The sequence below is a fragment of the Calonectris borealis genome, chromosome 3, assembly GCF_964195595.1.
Source record: "Calonectris borealis chromosome 3, bCalBor7.hap1.2, whole genome shotgun sequence".
NCBI classification, from domain to species: Eukaryota; Metazoa; Chordata; class Aves; order Procellariiformes; family Procellariidae; genus Calonectris; species Calonectris borealis.
The window spans coordinates 87677149-87698440 of NC_134314.1; the positions used below are offsets into that span (position 1 = coordinate 87677149).

At 38.2% G+C, this 21292-nt stretch overlaps 1 protein-coding gene across 1 annotated transcript in view; it reads left to right on the top strand.

Moving 5' to 3' along the window:
- The window catches only part of WDR64 (WD repeat domain 64), an 87245-nt gene extending 70034 nt beyond the window's left edge, over positions 1 to 17211 (top strand). The window contains exons 18-29 of the mRNA XM_075148142.1: positions 930 to 1022; positions 2733 to 2826; positions 4228 to 4270; positions 5547 to 5680; positions 7088 to 7193; positions 8892 to 8953; positions 9348 to 9457; positions 10235 to 10423; positions 12649 to 12748; positions 16069 to 16149; positions 16336 to 16369; positions 17093 to 17211. Of these exons, the coding sequence (XP_075004243.1) occupies positions 930 to 1022; positions 2733 to 2826; positions 4228 to 4270; positions 5547 to 5680; positions 7088 to 7193; positions 8892 to 8953; positions 9348 to 9457; positions 10235 to 10423; positions 12649 to 12748; positions 16069 to 16149; positions 16336 to 16369; positions 17093 to 17181 (1135 nt within the window). The 3' untranslated portion in view covers positions 17182 to 17211. The remainder of the gene's footprint in view (positions 1 to 929; positions 1023 to 2732; positions 2827 to 4227; positions 4271 to 5546; positions 5681 to 7087; positions 7194 to 8891; positions 8954 to 9347; positions 9458 to 10234; positions 10424 to 12648; positions 12749 to 16068; positions 16150 to 16335; positions 16370 to 17092) is intronic.
- Positions 17212 to 21292: the final 4081 nt, after the last annotated feature.

Below are 21292 nucleotides of genomic sequence, written 5' to 3' on the forward strand. Positions count from 1 at the left end.
GGACACCTGGAAATAATGCTACTTCTGATGATAATGGCAGATGTTCTACATTATCAGTATCATTGCCTATATCTAGATTAGAAGCCACATTCAACAAGGAGAAATCTGAAGTGATTTTGGAGGTTTGGGAGTAAAAATCTTCCACAGAAAGTGACAAAAAGTGAGCATAGGATGGTTCCAGATATTCTCATGCAGATTAAGCTGCTACATCAGGAAAGTGAACAATGACAATACGTCTGGTTATACTGAGTGGAGCAGCACGGCAGTACTTCTGTGTTGGTGATGGAATACATGCCTTTTAAGACCATACAAAATCAATATTTAACTATCCTACCGAATAGTTTCACAGCATCCTTCATAGGTAAAATTGGCATGTTTGTGAGAAAGTGAGCTGAGTTTTTCTGTACCACAGGAAATAAGCAAAACTTAACTGCAGTTCTGGCTCTGTCTCTTCCTTTGCTTTTGCCTCCCCGTATATGAGGGAGCCAATTCATGTGGATGCATGGAAGACAGGAAAGTCAATGCTTTGTAAGTAGAGTATTTTACCCAGGGTTCACGTGACTGGTTTGAATACCAGGAACAAGATACTTTTCTAACACTAACTTAGCTAGTTAACTTCAACATAAGTTACTTTACTTTTCTCTTAAATACTAATTCTCAAGAAAATACTTGGCTGAACGAAATGTTCATCATTCCATCAGGTTCCTGTTTTTCCTGGCACATACACATTCTGTACCTACTCTTCACTGACATTAATCCATCATAACTGATTGGCTGATTCTGAAAAACTAGGTCTAAAACTTTTAGGTGACATGCATTCTGGGAAATGAAATGTTTAATTTTTTAGATTACAAATAATGTCTGCAACTTTTTCTGGGAACAATATGCAACCTATCTGACACATCCTGTACAAACATCTTTATTTTCAGGTGTAAAAATAATGAAGACAGCCAGACTTCAGTTCTTCAAGCATCTGGAGTCAATGCCATGTTATTCCTTGTACACAGTGCTTTCTCTTCCAGGTAACTGTGTGCATTTTATCTTCCCTCAGGACAGGCGCAGTCATTTGGAATTTTATTGTGGTAAACTAATGTAACGTTTGTCCAAGATAGCTGATTTAAATTGAGATTTTCTTTGCATTTAGTCAGTTCAAGTTCAAACAGTTAATTAGCTTTCCCATCCTTAAACTTGTGTAACGCTTATCCATCCATATTATATGTACTTTTTTCACCACTCCACTAAGCTATCTTTTTGTCCTCTAAATGACCTTATAAGCCTCAATTCTGTTGAAGAATTCAACAGAAGTCAGCTTTTGTCAAGTATTAGTTGTCCTGTGTACTGTACCTTCTTTGATTCTTATCTCTGTGGGATAACTCTGTGTGGCAGCAGGCTTTTTCTTTATTTTAAACCTGATACAATCCTCATGATATTAGATACTCTCAGCAAACAGAGAGAGGCAAGCTCATTGAAGCGTGCAGCCTCAAGTTTCATCTTAAAACAAACTAGAAGCTGGCTATAGGTTGGTAGTGTTGGATGGAGAATAAAATTTTAGCCAAATATGCCAATCTTGAGAGAAAGGCATTGCACGTGTACATAACTTCAGAAGTGCTTGTCTTCCAATGGATACGCAAAGGCAATGGTAGCCAAAAGGACTCAGTATGGTTTAAATACTTATGCGGCTTTAAGGTCTTAAGCAACTAGGCAGCTTTTTTGCCCTCCTGAATCATAGGGATGGTTTATGGTCTTATGTTGCTTTAAAACTTTCAAGTAGCTTATGCATTTACTATACCCCTAAATGTACCACTTAATTGAAAATAAATTTGCTTTTTGACATTATAGCTTTATTATTAATTTAATAAATTCTAGCTAAATTAAAATGTGGTGATTACAATTCACAAATAAATAGAATTTTTTATAAACCAAGAAAAGTTCTGATTATGCTTAAGCAGGAGGATTCTACAATGTCTTTGAATCATATAGACTTGGGATGTTTTGTACACACTGGGAAGGTACCTGGATGAATTTGACTGTGATCATATATATACACACACAATGTTCAAGAATGGTAGCAAGTTTGTAAAATCAAACACTGAAAAATTACAAAGTCATGGCCACCTGTCCAAATTTAAGTGAGCTACCCCAGCTGCATACTTTTTCTATGTGTTTTACATTATCCCAGTTATTCAGATATACTCTTCTCAAAAACAGAGCAGCTGTGACATTGGTGTAAGTTATGTGGCCAGAACCTCTCACTAGTACAGTCAGAACTTTTCTTTACTCAGAAACACAAACATTGAAGACCACCTCCAAATTTTGTTCCTGAGTTTCTTCCACAGAATCCCATTTCTGATCATTATCTTAACAGATTGAAAATAAGTTTCTATAATTAATTGAAAACTATTTGCAGAGCAAAGCGCTGTGTAAAATGAAAAGGAACAAGCCACTGGTATGCACTGAATTTTTCTCCTTCACTTCTCGAGGATGAACACCAGTGTTAATTTTGATTTACTATGGATTTAATTCGCTCAAAACTCCTGACAGGAGAGGTTGGCTGTGTAATATGCAAATATTGCCTAGTTACTTGGATAAATTTCTAAACCACCAACAACCCTTAGTCTAATCAATTCAGACACTATTTTATTATGCTTTATTACACTGGATGATGTTGATTTCCAGATAGCAAACAGTATCTTCAAGAATGTCAGTGATCTCCAATAATTTTTTTCACACAGGAAAATTAGTTCCCTGCCCTCTACTACTGCTACTGTGAGGAGTGATATCAATGACATTCCAGAGCGCAAGAGCAGGTCTTTGAACCTACGTAAGGTAGGTATAGTGGCTTCATGGATTGGGTAGCATTCAAAACAAATTTCTGTTTTCATTTTGGTTTTCATTTTAAAATCCTGTAGCTTACTAAAATTCCTCCATAAAGCCATGCACAAAACTAAATATCAAGAATTACAGAGAAATGAACTTTGTTCACCTAAGCTGAATGAGGTCAGGAATTAAGAATACATTCTGCCAGGCAGCTAGCTCTGTGATACACGGAATAGCTGACTATCAAAGTGTTTATCAGATGCTTATCACTAGCAATTCTGACTTTAAACAGGGGTATAGAAGAACTCAAAGGGGAAGGTAAAATAGATAAATCATGAAGTATTTGAATAAAAGTGGAACCACATCTACATTGCAGCCACACTTGCTTGGATACATTGCTTTCAAATGACAGTATGAGAACTTTTTAAAATTTACCATCAAGATGCCAGTGTCTCAGTCTGTATATTATTTGCTAAGGATAGCATTATGATTTTTGTGACACTTTTTGTCCTTTTATGCCAGAATAATATGCCATATCTGCAGAGCAACAAATAGCAAGTAGGGGAAAAAAAGGAAAATCCTGCTACCTCTCAAATTCTTTCCAGCATATTGTTTCAGCAGAGCATGGCATTTTCATAGATTCCCAAGTAGACACAAGCCTAACTGTCATCTGCAAACTAATGTATACAATATCTTGTGCTATGTAGTCATTAGAATAACAAAATGGACAGTCATTTGCAGCTCTTAAAAAGATCCCCAAACACCCAACACATCAAGCCTTACAGGTAGGATGAGATTGAAGTGGCTTTTCCTCTTCTAAGATATCTCAAACACTCGTGACTGCATAGTTTTTCCTGCCTTATTTGGCTTAGCAATTTTTGAGGCCAGTATCCTGATTACTGTCAGCCTTGGGGATCCTCAGAAGCCTATATAGTAAGGCACAAATGAAGGACTGTGACAATTCTTATACTGAAGATGCAGATGTGAGTAAATGTTACTGCTATGCACTTTGTTCATCTTTGCTCAAGGCAGTAACAAGACTATATGCGTGCTCTGAATTAAATTCTCTAAGTAAAAGATCTAGGTTACTTTCACATGACTGTAAGTGATCAACTTTGCTTGTCCTAAGACATTAACGCCATTCAGCCAAATTTACCTTTAGCATGCTCCTAAATTTCAATTAATTTAATTTGTGATTTGTTCATCTGTGATTTTGATTCTCTTCAGATAAAATGTGTCTCATTTTCACTCAGTGCTGTCCCAGATTGAATGAAAATTGGGGGAATATTTGAATCCCTCGATTAAAAAAAAAAAATTAAGTTCTTAAAATAATTTCAAATAGAGAACTGTTCTGTAGTTATACCCAAGTTCCATTTTCTAATTCTGTTACATTTTATTCCTTGCTTTGAGGAAAATGTAAGAAGTGATGAAAGTAATACTCCAATAACAACAGGTATGGAAAGATGTTTTTCATTCTCTTTGTTGTTGATCCATAAGGTCTGCCCAGATTACCACAGAAACTGAGTTTGTCAGTTTGTCTGACAAACTGTGTTTAGAATACTTGGGATACCATTGGTATGTGGATGACACACCTCAACAGCTTTTGCTCACCCCTGACTTACAGTTATTTCCCAAAAGCCAGTCCAGGATGCAGGATATGCAAGGGCTTAATGGCTGATTTTTCTAAATAGACAGGATGCTGAAAACTTTGCAGAATTTGGGAATGTCAACTATACACACTTCTCCTCCACATAAATATTCGAGCAATGAATTATTGAAATGGTATAGCAAGAGCCAACTTGAGTCAAGTATGAGTGAGTGGCCTCACAGAGAAAATCTTCAAAAGCAGATAGAATTTTAGAAAGAAAAATCTTCCCTATAGTATATATCCTTAAAACAACAGAAACAAGAGAGAGACAAGTGCTTAAGAGTTAAAGCTGTGCAAATGGAGTCGATGAATTTGCAAGAAGCAAATCCTCTAGATTCTTCTGAATCCTTTAGACATCCTCTGCTGGAAAGCAGACTTTCCCAATAACAAGAAATTTGATCATCTGAAATGTGGATTTAAGCTGAATTTATTTTGCAAAGAAAACATGCCCTGAAACTAGAATATCCCTAAGCCTTGTAGCTGCTCAATGAAATAGATGATACTCATGTTAGGTCCTGTATCCACTAAATGTCCATTTCACTGAGGATCTTCACAGGACTCCCCAGCATCTCCAGCTCTGGGGAAGTCACAACAGGAACTCAAAAAAGGTTCTCTGTGACCACCACCTTGCATTTAGCAAAAGTTTTGAACTTGAGAAGTACATTTCATTGCTGAATTGATAGTAATCTCTAGAAGCCTCATACAGAGGCTGCAGAACTGCCTCTCAACTGTCCTGATGACCACTGTCTTGCACTCCTCCTCTACTCTCACTGGTGCTTGCAGTTTCTGTGAAATCTGTTGCTGTGCTCTAAATAAGGAGCACATGGAGCTTAAATAAGGAGCCCCACATCATGGAGCAATACTTCTGGCTGGTTTAGATAAGATCATGAAGATTGTTCTAATTTCTTTTCAGTTGTCTTTTATCCATATCTGTAATGTTTTCAGAGTAATGCCATCTTGATGATGGGAGTTTATTTACTTTTTTTTAGTAATTTCAAATTTACTTTTTATGTAATTTCTGTACATTCAAAAGCAGTACTAAAAATTGTCGAGAAAATGTATGATCATTTGTGTTCCACAGCAGAAGACACAACTAGGTATAAGAATAACCAATACTTGAAGATGAACGCACAGGTATCCAACGCTGTAGCAGGACACTCACCAATACTAGCTTCTGCTCATGAAAATGGCTGTATCTGCCTATGGAGAATTCAGGTAGCTATCTGAATGTCTTTGGGATGGGACTGGATGATTGAGAAGATCTAGTAATCTAGAGAAGCTCCAAAATTCTACTAATCTTTGGAAACACACTTTTTAACTAGCAATTGCAGATGTTTCATTGCGTTTTTTGGTTAATAGTTTCTTCCACAGAAACAAATTAGTTCTGCTTTAATAACTGTAGCATAGAGTAATGGCAAGTGGAAAATGAAGAAACATGACTTGAAATAATTATAACAAAAACTGACTGTAAAGTTATGTGGAAGTCTAGAAGTTGATTTTTCACCCACATTATTTACCTTCTAAGAAAGGATGATAGGCAAGGCAGAGTGTCCTACTCTCAGAAGAGGAGAAATATGTCTGGAATTTTGCATAAGCCAGCTAGCACTAGTAGGGTTACAAATCGGTAGAGAATAGTATCCTAATACATAGTGTCTACAGCTATAATCAGCTTGTAAAGCGAGTCATACAACTGAATGCCAATGGCTTGGTTGTCATATCACCTCGGACCTGTGAGACTCTATTCCAGAAAACGTGTTACTCTAAACAAGAGATAAAAAGCAAATGCAGAAAGAAGGGGGAGTACCATGATATGACTGGGTAATATTGGTCATTGTGGCAGACAGTGATCACAATACGTCAGCCATGTAAGGCTTTAACAGGAATCCCAGCAAAGGCAAGTCATAGCGAGATTTTTTCAGAAAGATGGTGAGGTATCTTTGCAGATGTTTTGTGCAAAAATAGAACATGATGGTAAATGTCCCCAAGTACAGTAGGTGTGGGCTTTGTTGGGTTTTGTTGTCTTCATGGTTGATATATTTGTGTGCTTAGATTCCTGTAGGAATCTCCAAGTTCAGATGATGGTGATGTCATCACTGACATGATTGTCGTCATCGTTACATGGATGACACAGTCAAGATTCTCCTTATCAGCAAGACTTTCTCCCTCACCTCCTCTCAAACCGGAAGAGACAGTCAGGGAGAAAGTCTACTAATGCTTGCTTGAAAAATATAACAAGTTGGTGAAGGAGACATCATGGGTCCATTTGCAGCAAGAAACGATATTTCAGTAGCAAATGAGGTGCATGCTGATGATACTCCACAGCAAATGAGAGATAAGTGGTAAAGTAAGGGTAGGTACAGATAGACTGTGAATTGCCTGAAGAGTGAAATAGCTTGTTCATTTGATGTAGAAGAGATGGCAACCAGAAGAAGAATACATCCCAGCTATCTTGGTCATTCAGTAGATTAGGAAACTACCTTTTTAGCTGCTTTCTGAATAGATACGAGCTGAGTGACGCTGAATAGATAAATCAATGGCACTCAACTTCTGATGCATTGATTTTTTTTTTTCCATGTAGATATTATAAAGAGAAATATGTGTTTGTTTATTTATTTATTTCAGGGAAACTTAGTGAAAGAACTTTTGCCATTTTCAAAACATCCTTCAGTTCCTCTGACAGCACTATGTACAGACATCTCCTCTAAAATGCTTTTGGCAGGCAGTAAGGGTGAGTAAACGTGTTAGTCATTCTGTTCAGGACAGTTTGTAGGACCACAAAATATCATGTTGTAAATGTGCCAGAAATGTGGAAATGAAGGTCCAAATGCTGCCAGACTTTCTCCATCAAAGCTATAATTAAATAATTGAAAAAGGTATTTTCTGGTATGAAAGGATGGTAGATTAAAGCTTAGCATTACATTAATAGCATTATCAGTAGAATTGTTTTCATAAAAGACATTACAATTTTCTTTGTTCACAAGCCCTGCATATACTTTTCATCTGAATTACTATATTAATACCAAGGGCAAAGATTACTGCTAAAAAACAAGCAAAAATTTCACATCCACAGTAACACAACTAAATAAAAAAACTGCAGCTGTGGCTGTACCAAGAACCATGATTCAGACACTGATACAGAGTGCACAGTAATGGCTTCAGCAGTACGCTGCTATATAAGAAAGCACTTGTGGTCTGTGCTAGCAGCTCATTGTTAGACTTTTAATTTCACACCAAATCTGGCTTTCATTTGGCAGAAAGTCCAAGAGTTTATCTGCTGTCTGATTCTCCTCCAAACCTTTAGAAACACCCTGGCAATTTTCCTCTTCTGCATCTGTCATATGAGATTTTTGTCCTTTAATGTCTCACTTTTCTTCTAAAATACCTATTAGAACTGTTTCCTGCCAGCTTCCTGCTCTTATGCTGTCAGAAGTTGGATAGAGCAAGGTTTTTTTTCCCATTTGTTTCAAAACTGAGCAGTAGCTTGACGTTAATGCTGAAAATGAAGAGGAGTTTCCACTCCCCATTGATTCAAATCAATAAATGAGTTCAGGAAGGCAGCATGCACTGAACAAGATTTTAATTTGTTGTGGAAAAGTATCCACCCTATTACCTTTTCACCTGATACTCTCCCTTTGTCCTTTTGTATTTGTGCCACTGTGTATTTGCTTTTCATGCTTTCCACACCCTTCTCTTTAATCTGCAGTGCTACTACCAATTTCTTGTTCCCATTACAGATTTTTCCTTATTAGGAAAAGGTCAAATTCTCTGTCAGCCTCCTTGCTTGCTTGCAACTGTACAGTCCTAGAAACCAAATGTGACCAGTATGAAGGTTGGAATTACACAAAAGATTCCTCTGTCTAGTAGTAGAAGCGAGAGACAAGAGGCAACTTCATCAGGAAAGAGGGAGCCTAGGCAGGAAACTGAGCAGTTGTGGGTCATAAGGAAAATGATTCTTTGATTCTAGTTTCACATGAGTGCACTAAAAGGTTGTAAAATATTAAGCTTTCATTATGTATGCAATTAATCAAACTTTGTCCATTTTACCAGGATTGAAAAACAGTTTAATCCCCAGGAAGCTCTCATACCTACTTTGTGCAATAGATAACTGTCTTGACAAGATGACTCTTATTTTTTACTCATGTCATTTAAAGAACACACTTTACGTTCTTTCCATTTCAAACCTATCCAGTTAATGACACATTGCTTCCAAAGAGTATACATATTTCTTTGCATGTTAATGAATGGTCCATTATTTTCTAGTCTGTGCTTGACAATGAGATAGTGACGTTCACCTTAAATAACCTTCACTGACCTGTAATCTCTGCTTCATTCTGCCCAATGTTTACCAAGAGCATATGGTAGCAACTAGTGAATGTGTAGCACTAATGAAATTTATTGATGTTTTGCTTTTTCCTTTCTTAAACAGAGGGACATATTATGCGCTGGAGCATTGCCTCATTCTTAGAAGATCCACAAAATAGTAAAAATGTAAGGAAAAGTCTGACAGATCTTGGTATACCAAGATAAGACAACAGTGAAAAATGGATTCAGAGTTCTATGGGGACTAAAAATGTTTCCTGCACATAAAGGTCATGTCTTTCGCTTGAAATAATAACTTGATGCTGTGAAAAACAAGAAAAACATAAGTAAAATGCTGTTAACATTATTCCATTGTGTTCAAAGAGGCTACGTTAAGAATGAATTTATCCATGTCCCCTAAGTGATGTTTCTACCATATGCCATTTGCAGGCTGTTTCATGGAGGGATTACTTTTTCACCTCTTTTAATTTTCTGAAACCCATGCTGATAAATCCACTAAGCTAGCAACCATGGTGGCATACAGAACTGCCTGAAATGTGGTTATGTTGTTTTTTTCCCTCAGCAAATAAAGGAGGAGCTCTGCTGGAGGGCACACTCTAATGAAGTGGTTGACTTATTTCATGAAGAGGAGAAAAATGTGGTAGTGACAGCATCCATTGATGGTTCAGTCAGGTACAAAAATGACTAATACTTCTTACTGCTATGGCCGATCAGTTGAACTGTCTCCAAAGTTCCTCTTCTTGCTAGACTAGAACTTAAATACAATACTGGGTGCATTTTCTGTTTTGCACCTGAAAGAACTAATTTTTTAATGTAACGCTTAGAGTTTTCTCAGGAAATCAGACCTTATGCAGACTGTCATTTTCTTTCAGCAAGGTGATCTTGAATGCACAGGTAATGGCCCCATCATTTTAGAAACGACCTCCTATTCTAATCCTATTTTAGCTTTCAATACTTGTTAAATTGACATGGGTCCTAAGCATTGCATCTAACCAACGCTTTTGCAGCTAAACCATTGCAGTCTGAAGATGCTTTATAGACAACTGTAATTCCTTCTTGGCTAGCAAGTACATTTGAAGGGGTTTCTGTTGGTTTTTGGGGGGAATCAATGAGGAAATTTTGTGTAAATCCTGCTCTGGTGCAGCACCTTACTGTAGGAGCAATTCAGGATATTGGTGCCTTTACTCCTCAGTTTTGTAATTATAAAGATGAACTGTTTGTTTTCTGATTTTTACAACATCCTTCTGAGATTTTTTTACTTTCAAGTTACTTACATTATAAAGTGAACTTCAGTCATCTCTTTTTTTTTTTTATGACTAGCATACTGAACTCTAGAACAGTGCTGCAGAACTTGATAATGTAGACAGATATTTTGTCACTTTTGTTCCACTTCTAAAAGTATCCATTTTTCCTTTCTGTCCTTTGACACTGCTTCTACTATGTCTGTAGGCTCTGGCATGCCATGAATGGATACTATCTTGGTTACTTCGGACAACCTAGGAAGTTTGACTTATCAGATATCAGTCGGTTGATTTTGCCTTGTGATGTTAATAACATTCCTACTATAATTAAAGAGGAAAGCAAGCATATGGAAAAGAAGAAGATGTTTGAATATCCTCTAGTGCTGGACAGGGACAAGTAAGATCTCATACATTTACATATATGTATGATTGGGGGAACAGTTCTGAAAATATACTGAAAAAGCACCTTTCACCTGAAGGTCAGAAAAATATTAGTATTTCCTATGAGTTATTTAGAAAAATCCTTTTAAAAATGTTTTTACAGAGCATGGATTGTTATGACTAGGTGACAGTCAGGATTAGGTGATATTCAGGATTTGAATTCAGTAATAGTGATGACTAGGTAATTGTCTCAGATTTTAGCCTAATTAGAGCCTGTATGTTATGTACACTGTTCAGGTTAGCAGCCTGTTTCCTTTCCAGTTCCACAAGCTGATATACTTCTGAGATCCAAAAAAATTTATTGAAAAAGCTTAATGTGAATAGTTTCAACCCAAACCTAAACCTTTCTGTAAGAATAAACCCAATTTAATCTTTCAGTTTAAAAAATGATCGTCTTAAATTTGCTGGGATGTTATGGATGCATTCACATACCTCTGATCATGACGTTCTGACAGTGGCATAAATGTTGCATGTTCAATAGCAGTGTTGGACCTCTCTTGTTCTAGTCAGAGTTCTAAAGGGATGTAGTTAGTTACAAATCAAGCCAGAGAGCCTTGACCCTCTAGCTTAAGTCATATTTCTAGTCCTGGAGCTCCCTGGTTCATTAATTAGTGGGTTGACCAAATTAACATAAATACTGAAGCAGGAATCTTCAGAGGCAACATGCACATTGCCTTTAGTAACAAAGCAGTCCAAATCTGGGAAAAATTACTTCAGGGCTTAAAAAGTCATGCATGCTTTAGTGGTAAGGTTTCATATACCATGTGCATTCTTAGGCTGCCTTTTAACCAAAGCACTTTGGGGCAATGGGAAATCTCTAAGGTACTTTAATGTTACCCCATTTAGGTCGGTATCCTGCTAACAGTTATTATTCCATAGAGTTCTCACTAATGTTGAGTAGTCCTACTGAAGTCAGAACAGTAACTCATCAACATAGAGAAGTGCTTGGCTGTGTTTAAAAGACTAACCCCTGTAATCCTGTTGAATAGTCAGCAGCTAGTTTGAAACCTCTGGAATCAAAGATACTAAAATTAAGCTAGCTAACCTTAAAGAAACTTTCCATAAATTGTATGCCTGTGTCAAACTGTGACTACTTTTTGAGGACCTTTCAAATATTTCAGTAAAGGAGAACGGCTATCATACATTTAAAACACATTAATTAAACAGAGTGGAAGCAAATGAGAAGCCTGCTTAACTGTGCAGAGCACTGAGAAAAAAAAAAAAGGCGGCCACACACTGCGCAATAGAAACTTTCAGACTTACCGTTCTATATACTCTGTGTGTCACCTCAAGAGTAATTTGATTCCTCTGGATTAATTGTACCAAATAATGTTATGGATAGCTAGCCAACCATCAGCCAAAAGGCTGTGTTAATTATGGATGCTAGGTTTTGTCCTTTACAGGATACAGGAGCTTCTGTTAGGTCAAGTCAGTTATCTTCATGATGCTACTACAATTCGCTTACTGTATAGCGGTCATATAAGTCACTAAGATAATATTTTAGAATTTCAATTAACAAATCAGGTTATAAATGCTAATAACAGATATTCCCCAAATATGCATATTCCTGAAAAGGTACAAACCCAGCTGAATAGCATAGGTGCTTACAGTTTAAATAAGAGACTCAGGTGATCTATTGAAAAATGTCAGCAGGTAGATAGACCCATATAGAAGAATAGTCTCAGTTTCTCTCTGTAGTTTATAATTCCTTAGCTTGTGTGATCTGACTTTATTTTTCTGATTATAAGTGAAACTGTGTTAATCTACACTAATAGACACTCTAGTCTAGATCATTTCATCTTGTGATTAACTTTGGAAACCAGATATATGAGCAGAGGAAACCTTCTTCGTTATGAAATTGGCATATGGGAATTGTAGTCAGAACTGACAGAAATGCTGAAGAGCCATTATCAGACAGCGAGTTAGCACGCAATTGTGGTAACTAGTGTTTTTTATATTAACATTTCCAGCCTCCTAAAGATGACAAGCCAGTATCTGGATTGGCAAAGTGTTAGTGAACCACTTCATGACACCTATAGGTCCTAATATAAATTATGTTTTGAAGATATATAGAATAATTTATACTTCAAAATAATTTTATTTTGGAGCCAGCTAAGAATGTTGCATTCAGAATTGCCATTTTGATAGGGGCATCAGATTTTTTCTGTCTTGTGTGTACAGGTGGAAATCACTGACCAGATCACCTTCAGTTTTAAAAAAGCCTAAACATGTGGACATAATTCAGGACTTGAAGTTTTTCAAAGCTCTGGCTTCTCCAAAGGTAGGTAATGTATGTAATATATGACAAATTTGTTTCTGTTCTGTGCAACGTATAGGAAATGCAATTGTATTTCTCATATAGAAATTAGTCATAAATAACCCTACATATCCTTCTCATTCAATGGACAAGCTAGACCAAAAATGCATAAACAGAGGGATCGAAGAAACTCTCTGGTTTTCGTTCTCATTGTTTCACACTTCCAAATTCCAATTTAGAAGGTAGCACACACCAATTCACTTGTTTGGTTTAACAGCATTAAAAAACCCTAGAATTTTCACATGCTCCAACAGAAATCCTAAATATCTTAAGTTTACTTGAAGGAAGTGTGAAAATACTAGAACAACAGTGAATCCCTGGTTATACACAATAGTTCTTTCAGGGTTCCCATGAAATCAGAAACCAGGAGAGTTCTGAGTTAGTATAGATATCGTTATAAATACTTTCTACAACTCCCATTGAATAATGGTGGAGCTCCTCCATCTTTACCTGGTTTAGCCCTTGAAAGGCATGGGAACAGATAAAACAACTTCTCTTGCAGTTATAATAGAGAAGGAAAAATATACAAATCCTATGGCCACTTGCCAAAAAAGCTTCCTTTAACACCTTTCTGACCATTCTTCCCCAAAGGTTAGTGGCCAACAGCTAGTGAGGGGTATGAACTCTTAACATCGTCTCCTAAAATTGTGCAGCATCTGTGAGTCTCCTATGTACCACAATCTGATATCCTAATGTGGTCAGCTAAGGTCCAAACAGTAGTCAGTAAAAGACAACATTACTCCATGTGACCAGCTACTTTTCTCTGTGTACCTTGGGTGAAAGGATGACAAGGCGAGTGGAATACACTTCTCCACTGTTTATTGCCCTGTCTTGCCAGCCAGTTCATAGAATCATAGAATAGTTTGGGTTGGAAGTGACCTTTAAAGGTCATCTAGTCCAACCTCCCTGCAATGAGCAGGGACATCTTCAACTAGAGCAGGTTGCTCAGAGCCCCGTCCAACCTAACCTTGAATGTTTCCAGGGATGGGGCATCTACCACCTCTCTGGGCAACCCGTTCCAGGGTTTCACCACCCTCATCATAAGAAATTTCTTCCTTATATCTAGTCTAAATCTACCCTCTTTTAGTTTAAAACCATTCCCCCTTGTCCTGTCGCAACAGGCCCTGCTAAAAAGTTTGTCCCCATATTTCTTATAAGCCTCCTTTAAGTACTGGAAGGCCGCAATAAGGCCTCCCTGGAGCCTTCTCTTCTCCAGGCTGAACAACCCCAGCTCTCTCAGCCTTTCTTTGTAGGAGAGGCGTTCCATCCCTCTGATCATTTTTGTGGCCCTCCTCTGGACCCGCTCCAACAGGTCCATGTCTTTCCTGTGCCGAGGGTCCCAGAGCTGGACACAGTACTCCAGGTGGGGTCTCACCAGAGCGGAGGAGAGGGACAGAATCACCTCCCTCGACCTGCTGGCCACGCTGCTTTTGATGCAGCCAGGATACGGTTGGCCTTCTGGGCTGCGAGTGCACATTGCTGGCTCATGTCCAGCTTTTCATCCACCAGTACCCCCAAGTCCTTCTCCGCAGGGCTGCTCTCAATGTTCTTCCGTTCTCACTTGTCCTTCCTCACCAGGACACCAGGGATACAAGATCAGCTCTCATCTCATCTGGGTGCGTGACTATTTGAAGCTAGTGGATTACTCGCTGCTAAGCAAAGATAGTCAAGCATGCAGTTTTGAGGCATTCTGTCATTTCACCCCAAGGCAGCAACAAGTTGATGAGCTCCCTTAAGTCACAGTTATACCAGTCACAGATGCTGCACAATCTCCAGAGTGGCCTGTGTTTAACTGGGAAACTGATGTAGCTGCTTTTGTGCCTTTGGAGCATGCGCTGCAAAGTAACGGCGGTTGATCATTGGTTCGCTGCTGTTCAACAGCTGTAGGTACAGTAGTGTGTAATAGAGAACAGTGTTAGTGGGAAAAATATGTTGATGCTGGGTATAAAACATGAAATTTACTGTAGCAAAGTCAGTGGTTGAGTACATTGTGGGACAAGTCAGCAGAGGCGGGCTCTGCTTTGGGTTTTACCTAGTTATTGGGAAAGAGGATTCACTGGAGGTCTCATAGCAGAAGATACTTGATACACATTAGCACTGGAGTCCCCTTCTCTGATAGAGCTTTTGATGAGAAAAAGGTTTGATTTCCTATCATTTGCCTTAGAGCAGAACAAACCAGTGGACTTCAGTTTGCACTTCAGACTAAAGGTGTGCTATTCAGAGGCTGTGCAAACACTTAGAGTATATGATTAGCTCACCATAAGTCAGTTGTCCTGTCTTTCTGAAATGGGTAATGGCTAGTAATTAATGCACGAGTAATGCTTAGAATTGACAGACAGACACTGGAACAGATTCCTTCAGGAATGTTTTACAATGTTGAAGATGTGGTATCTTTTAAACTGTTACTAATGCAGCACACTCAGTAATGTGTTAGTAAGACCATGAAAAAACGTAAGTAGAAAATCTCTGTATAATGTACCATTTCAAATTAAACTCATGTTTTCAAATTTGATGGAAACAAGGGTTCTTTGCAATATTTCAAGCTGTAGGTGCGTTTTTTTTCCTTTTTGGAGGACCATAAATTGGCCTCATAGGATGAAAACATGGCTATATCAAGTCTCAGGATTCATGTGAGTGTGGATGAACTGTCAAGATACCTGAGGTATTTTCACAAATTCAGAGCTTTCAACAGTTAACAGCAGAAAAGTCTTGTTCATCTGCATCTTTCCCAACTGGCTGCTGAAGAGTTTGTGATTTGCAAAGCCCAACAGAAGGATAGCCAGACTGACAGACCTGTGATGAAGGTGTCATCTGGGAGGGAGTTCTTATTCCGTTACCCGTAGCTAGACTTCCAGTGTCCTCTGATAGCATGCATCCACCAAACCTGACAAGTACCCTGAAAATGATTCCTTTACTGAGCTTATCCAAGGTGTTAATAGGTGAGAGAACTAAGTGAGTGTTTAAAACTAGCTTTAACTTAGGTGATAAAAAGCATTTTGCTATTAACTGCCTTGATTTTGCGTCCCTTGGGAAGCTGGAATATTGCTAGTTATGCATTTTCTATAGCAGAATAATGATCCCCTCCTAATTTAAAAAAAAGTTCAAGGCAGCCTTTACATGGTACAAAGAAAACCTGTGCATAAACCATAATCTCTCTACATAGTAATGACATACATTTCTTCAGATAATGTCAATGTTACCATGCAATTCAATAACAGAAGTAATGTTTTCATTACCTTTTGTCTTCAGCTAGTAATGCTCTGACTTTGGTTTCCCTTGGTAAGATCCACAGACAACCTTTGGAAAGTTCTGAGTCTGGAAACAGAGAGGCTGGTGCAGTATTTGGGTCTCTTCCTATATATAAGGTAAGCGCAAGTGTTTTCTTTTCTACCTTTTGCAGTGGCATTCATAACAGCAGAAGCCATTAGCACTAGTAAATTATTACAATCACATACTCTGACATTCTATTGTTAACTGTCTGCTTCTCAATTTAATTTTCTAACACGGTTTGCATTATTACCTATCCAACTCCATTCTCCATTTGGTGGAAGCTTGGGAAGCCAGTTGAAGAGAGCGTGCTGCAAAGTAAGTATTCCCGATATTTACTTCTCCTGTTCAACCTCATGTCATTAGCTTTTTGCTCAGACTCAACTCTTTTAGCCAGCCCAAAAACTATTGATTCGTATCTGCACAAAGCTTTGGCTATTGTAAGTTAATACTGTTTGATGGGTTTCGTAGGCTATTTCTTCTATGGAGAAAGACCACAATGTCCACAGCCTTGTCTATCCCACCTATCATAGGATGGAAAGAATCACCCCTAGCAGAGGTGCTGACCTCTTTCTATAGAAGGTACCAAGAGAATTAGCTTGGATGAAACTCCTAACATCTAGGTGGCTAGTTAGGTGGGATGAATAGGGTACTCTGCATTCAAATATATGACTTAATGCTTGTGCATGCAGCATTACAGAGTATCTCAGAAAACAGAAAACTCAGGAGCACAAAGTTAAAATAGTTGGCACATATGCTATTCTTCTGACCATTAATGTGCCTTGGAAATCTATGTTTCATTTTCTTCCAAAAGAAGAAAATAAAATACAGGGGGTCTTGTGTCTTGGCAAGTTAGGAGCAACTACGCTGAAGCCAATGGCACTGCAATAGATTTACAATAAAATGAAATCAGACTTTTTCTGTGAGCTACATGCACAACAAATAATTTGTTGTCTGTGCTGTTACAAAACGCTATCAAAGTGGTCTCTTCACTTGAATGTATTAATTAGTTCTTGAAATTTTGCAATTTATTTTTTAAAGGTCTTCAGTGGAACAAAGCTGAGATGTCCAGTCCCACTGGATGGACAATGGAGACAGGTTTCAGTGGAGAACAGGGTCAAGACAAATAAACACAGTGTCCATCTTCAGGAAAGTGGATTAGCAAGTTCCTTATTTCAATATTTTTCTCTGTTTTTTTCTATTATATTTAAATCCATTTCATTTTAAGTAGAACATATAGAAATCAAATCTTTACTTCTATTCCAGTCCTTCATGCAGAGAAAAAATTATAATAAAGCCAGTGTATGATTATAACAAGATACTCACAGAAAAGCCCATCTCACTCCACTTTTTGATGGTTAAGAAGGAAAAGCACCTTACTATGATTAACTGCTTAAAGATTCAGAGCCATAAATCTGCAAAAATTCTTCTTTTGCTAGCCATACAGACTTCTCTGAAGAACAAGAAATGTTATTCCACAGGTACTGCTCTAACCTTTCTCTCATGTTTCAGGAGCTTTGGTGTCCTTGGATAGGCAAAGAGTTGATGGGATGTTCCATAGGTAGTACACATGTGCCACAGTATCCTAGTCAAATGTCTTCTTCCAGAAACATTTAGATTTCTTTGTTAATCATGTGGAGATAAGACAGAAGGAAGACTAGGTTCAAATAATGAGAAACAGCCCTATTTAAAGATACCTGGATTTAGGTCACAGCATCATAGAACATGCCATCTTTAACTGGGCTATTTTCAGCTGAGCTAACTTTATATTAATTAAACATAATTACAGAAATAGAAAAAGCAGAAACATAGCAAAGATCCTTGCAACTGTTTTGTTAACGTTGTGTGGACAAGTCTTCAGAATTATCATTCTAATACCTTTTAGTACCAATATTTTTGTTTGTTCAGAAGATGCCTTGGCCAGAACTATTAACAGAATGAAACGGCCATATTACCCAAAAAATTCATTTTCAGCAGCTCAGATTCCTTCTGGTTTATGCTACTTTGTTTTAGAAATGCACTAACATGTCATGGTAGCGAAAATCTGTTTTGATAAGATTTTTTTAAATTAATTTTTCTGATCAATTTACTGCCTGCCAGTTAAGGTTTATGGGCAAAATCCTGATCCTTTGTGGCACCAATTTAAATCTTAGCTATGCAGATTGAAAACAGTAAAACCCACTATATGTCAATTCAATTGACCCCAACTATTTTCATCATTTTTATTATATAGTACAAACCAAGCCTAGGGCACAGTAGATGTGTTTAAAGGAAGGTCAATATATGATTCAGGGTGTAATGAAGGTGAAAGTACAATAGCATTATTTTATCATTACTTTATCATTTTATCATTATTTTATCATGTGATTCAATATGAACTCCTTACACTGAACTGTTGTAAACAAGACCAAAATTTGTAAAAGTTACTTAGTGTATTTTAGGGCGATTAGAAATCATACTCCTTTTCAGCAGTTGCCAGTGGCTGTTTGCTTAACGAGAGGCTAGTAACAATGTAATTCTGGTGGATTTTGGTGTTACTTGAAAGTCTTAAACTGTTCTCCTCTAGGATGTGCTAAAACCTACTTAACATCTTCCCTATTTTTATGATTGGACTCTGAACCCTTAATCTAAAACGGAACTTTTGGATAGCACTGGAAGAGAACTGGCAAATGTTGAAAATTGATCTCCTCACCAACATTTAAGAAACCAATACATAGGTTTGTCCCTTCTTCCGTGGCACAGTAATGCCAGAAAGCTTTGGTCTCCTTATCCTTTATTCTCTATTTTCATCTGAATAGGAAATCCAAATCTTTAACTAGCACAGGTAATAATAGTATCATACTGAACAGCATCTTTCATCCTGTGCTGCATAATGAGCTGCCCTTCTGCTTGGGAAAGCACATGGCAAAAAGGGAAGGGATCTTGGGTTTATGTAAAAGTCATTCCTGTTGAAATCAGCGGATAGCCCGTTCAACATCTAAGAATTCATCACGGCTCTGAGACAAAGATCTTAACCAGGACCAGTGTAGTATATGTTATTTAAAAGAAAATACTCTTGCCCGAGATCTCAGATTAGACATCTGCTTCCTTAGGGAAGATGCTGTGGAACTTCAATAATCAGGAATGCATAAAATTGTTTTTATGCTCTGACAGAAAGATGTATGAATTTTAGTGCCAAAGGAGATTGGCTGTTCATCCAGTCTAACCTTCTGGGTGGCACAAGGCAGAGAACCCGTCATGAATATCTTCTGTGGCCAAATGCCTATTTGTGTTACTATTTTGGTTTCCAGTTGAAGGGAGCATCTTAGGGTTCTTAATGTACATTTGTTGCCAGTTATTCTCCATGTCAAAAACACAGGTTTCCTCTCTGCTCCAAATTTGTCCAGTTTGGACTTTCATATGTTGGATATTATGCTGTTTTTTTCCTGCCAGATTAAGCTTCCTCAGCCATCAAAAATCCTTTCCAGAGATTATTCTTAATCAAAGAAGTCGTCGTCTGCTCTCCATGATTCAGTCAACTTGTCTGAGCTGAGACTAAGGAGCAGGCTGGGCATTTTAGCTGATGGCCAGCACACAGCAGTGTCAGGAGCTAGCTCAGGTCTGGAAGCAGCATGTTACACTAACATGATACTCAGTTTGAACTAACAAGCCCTGTCAGCTCCAATAGGTCCTGCACAGGTCTGGCTCCAGTATCCCTGCAGAGGCTCCCCAGGGCCTCTGGTTCTGTTCTCCCAAAAAGCCCCTATGAAACAGAAACTGAGGGGAGTGTAAGTACAGAGAAATTACACCTCGAGCTCTGTGAGCTGTTTTGAAGGCAGAAGCAAAACACAAACGGTGTTCTCCTTTACCCAAGTTCTATCAGCCTCCCAATTACTCTTGATAGCAAAGTTAACTATAATTTGAGCTTTGTGAGTCTCGCTACAAGGCAGATTTCTGTAGCTTGTTTATCTCTTTCCATGACAGCGTCTGCCTCAGAACTCCATTTTATACTCACAATCTTATGAGCATCAGATACGCAACAAGGAGTTAATATGCCCTGCCCTTTCTGCCTGTTAGTTCCTTGCTTCAGAGACTATGTTCATTCTCTAAGCCAGAAGAGTGCATGCTGAGCTCATATTCAGTTAATTATCTGTCATGATTCCCTGAATCCTTCCTGGCATTTCATCATTCCAGGACAGTGTCACGACATGATACAAGTCACAGAATACATATTCTATCATCCTTTGTCTGGCTAAAGTTACAAATCCTTGCTAAGTGTGTCACCTTAGTGAGTATTTAGGATAATCCATGTAACTAGTGCCACTATTACATACTATTTTGGGGAAAATAGTGGGTTTTCTATATTACTGGTAATGAATGGTGTTTGATCTGCCAGCCTTCTTGGACAGACTGTCTTCTGATGCACTGAATATACAATGACTTGCAATGATTTACCTGTCTTCAACTTGTTAGAGGGCTATGATGAATTTTGGGGTAACGCTGCTTTTTTTTTTTTTTTAGCAAAATATCTTGTGGGAGTATATTTAAAAATATTATGATCAACTGTACTGGGTCTGGCTGGGATGAACCTAATTTTCTCCATAGCAGCCTGAATGGTGCTATGTTCTGTGACTAAAACAGTGTTGATAACACACCAGTGTTTTGGCTATTGCTGAGCAATGCCTGCACAACATCAAGGTGTTTTTTCCCCACCCCCAGTGAGTATCCTGGGGGTGCACAGCAACCTGGGAGGGGACACAGCCGGAACAGCTGACCTGCACTGACCAGACATATTCCATATAATGTCCTGCTCAGCAATAAGAGCTCATGGAATAGAGGAGGAAACTAAGATGTTCATGGTTATGGTGTTTGTCTTCCCAAGTAACCATTATGCATGCTGAGGCCCTGCTGCCCAGGAAGTGGCTAAACATCTGCTGATGGGAAGTAGTGGATGAATTCCTTATTTTGCTTTGCTTGCACATGCAACTTTGCTTCACCTATTAAACTGTCTTTACCTCAACCCATGAGTTTTCTCACTTTTGCTCTTCCAAATCTCTCCCCCATCCCACTGGGAGAAGTAAGCAAGCAACTGGGTGGGCGCTTAGTGTCTGCCACGGTCAACCCACCACATTAATCAACTTTGTGATTAAAACTAAAATCAACCTTGTCTGATAAACCAAGTGGCACCAGATAAATTGTAATCTGCCATTTACTATTTGTGTTCCCTTCATCTGCCCCATGATTTAGCAGTTAGCGTATGAA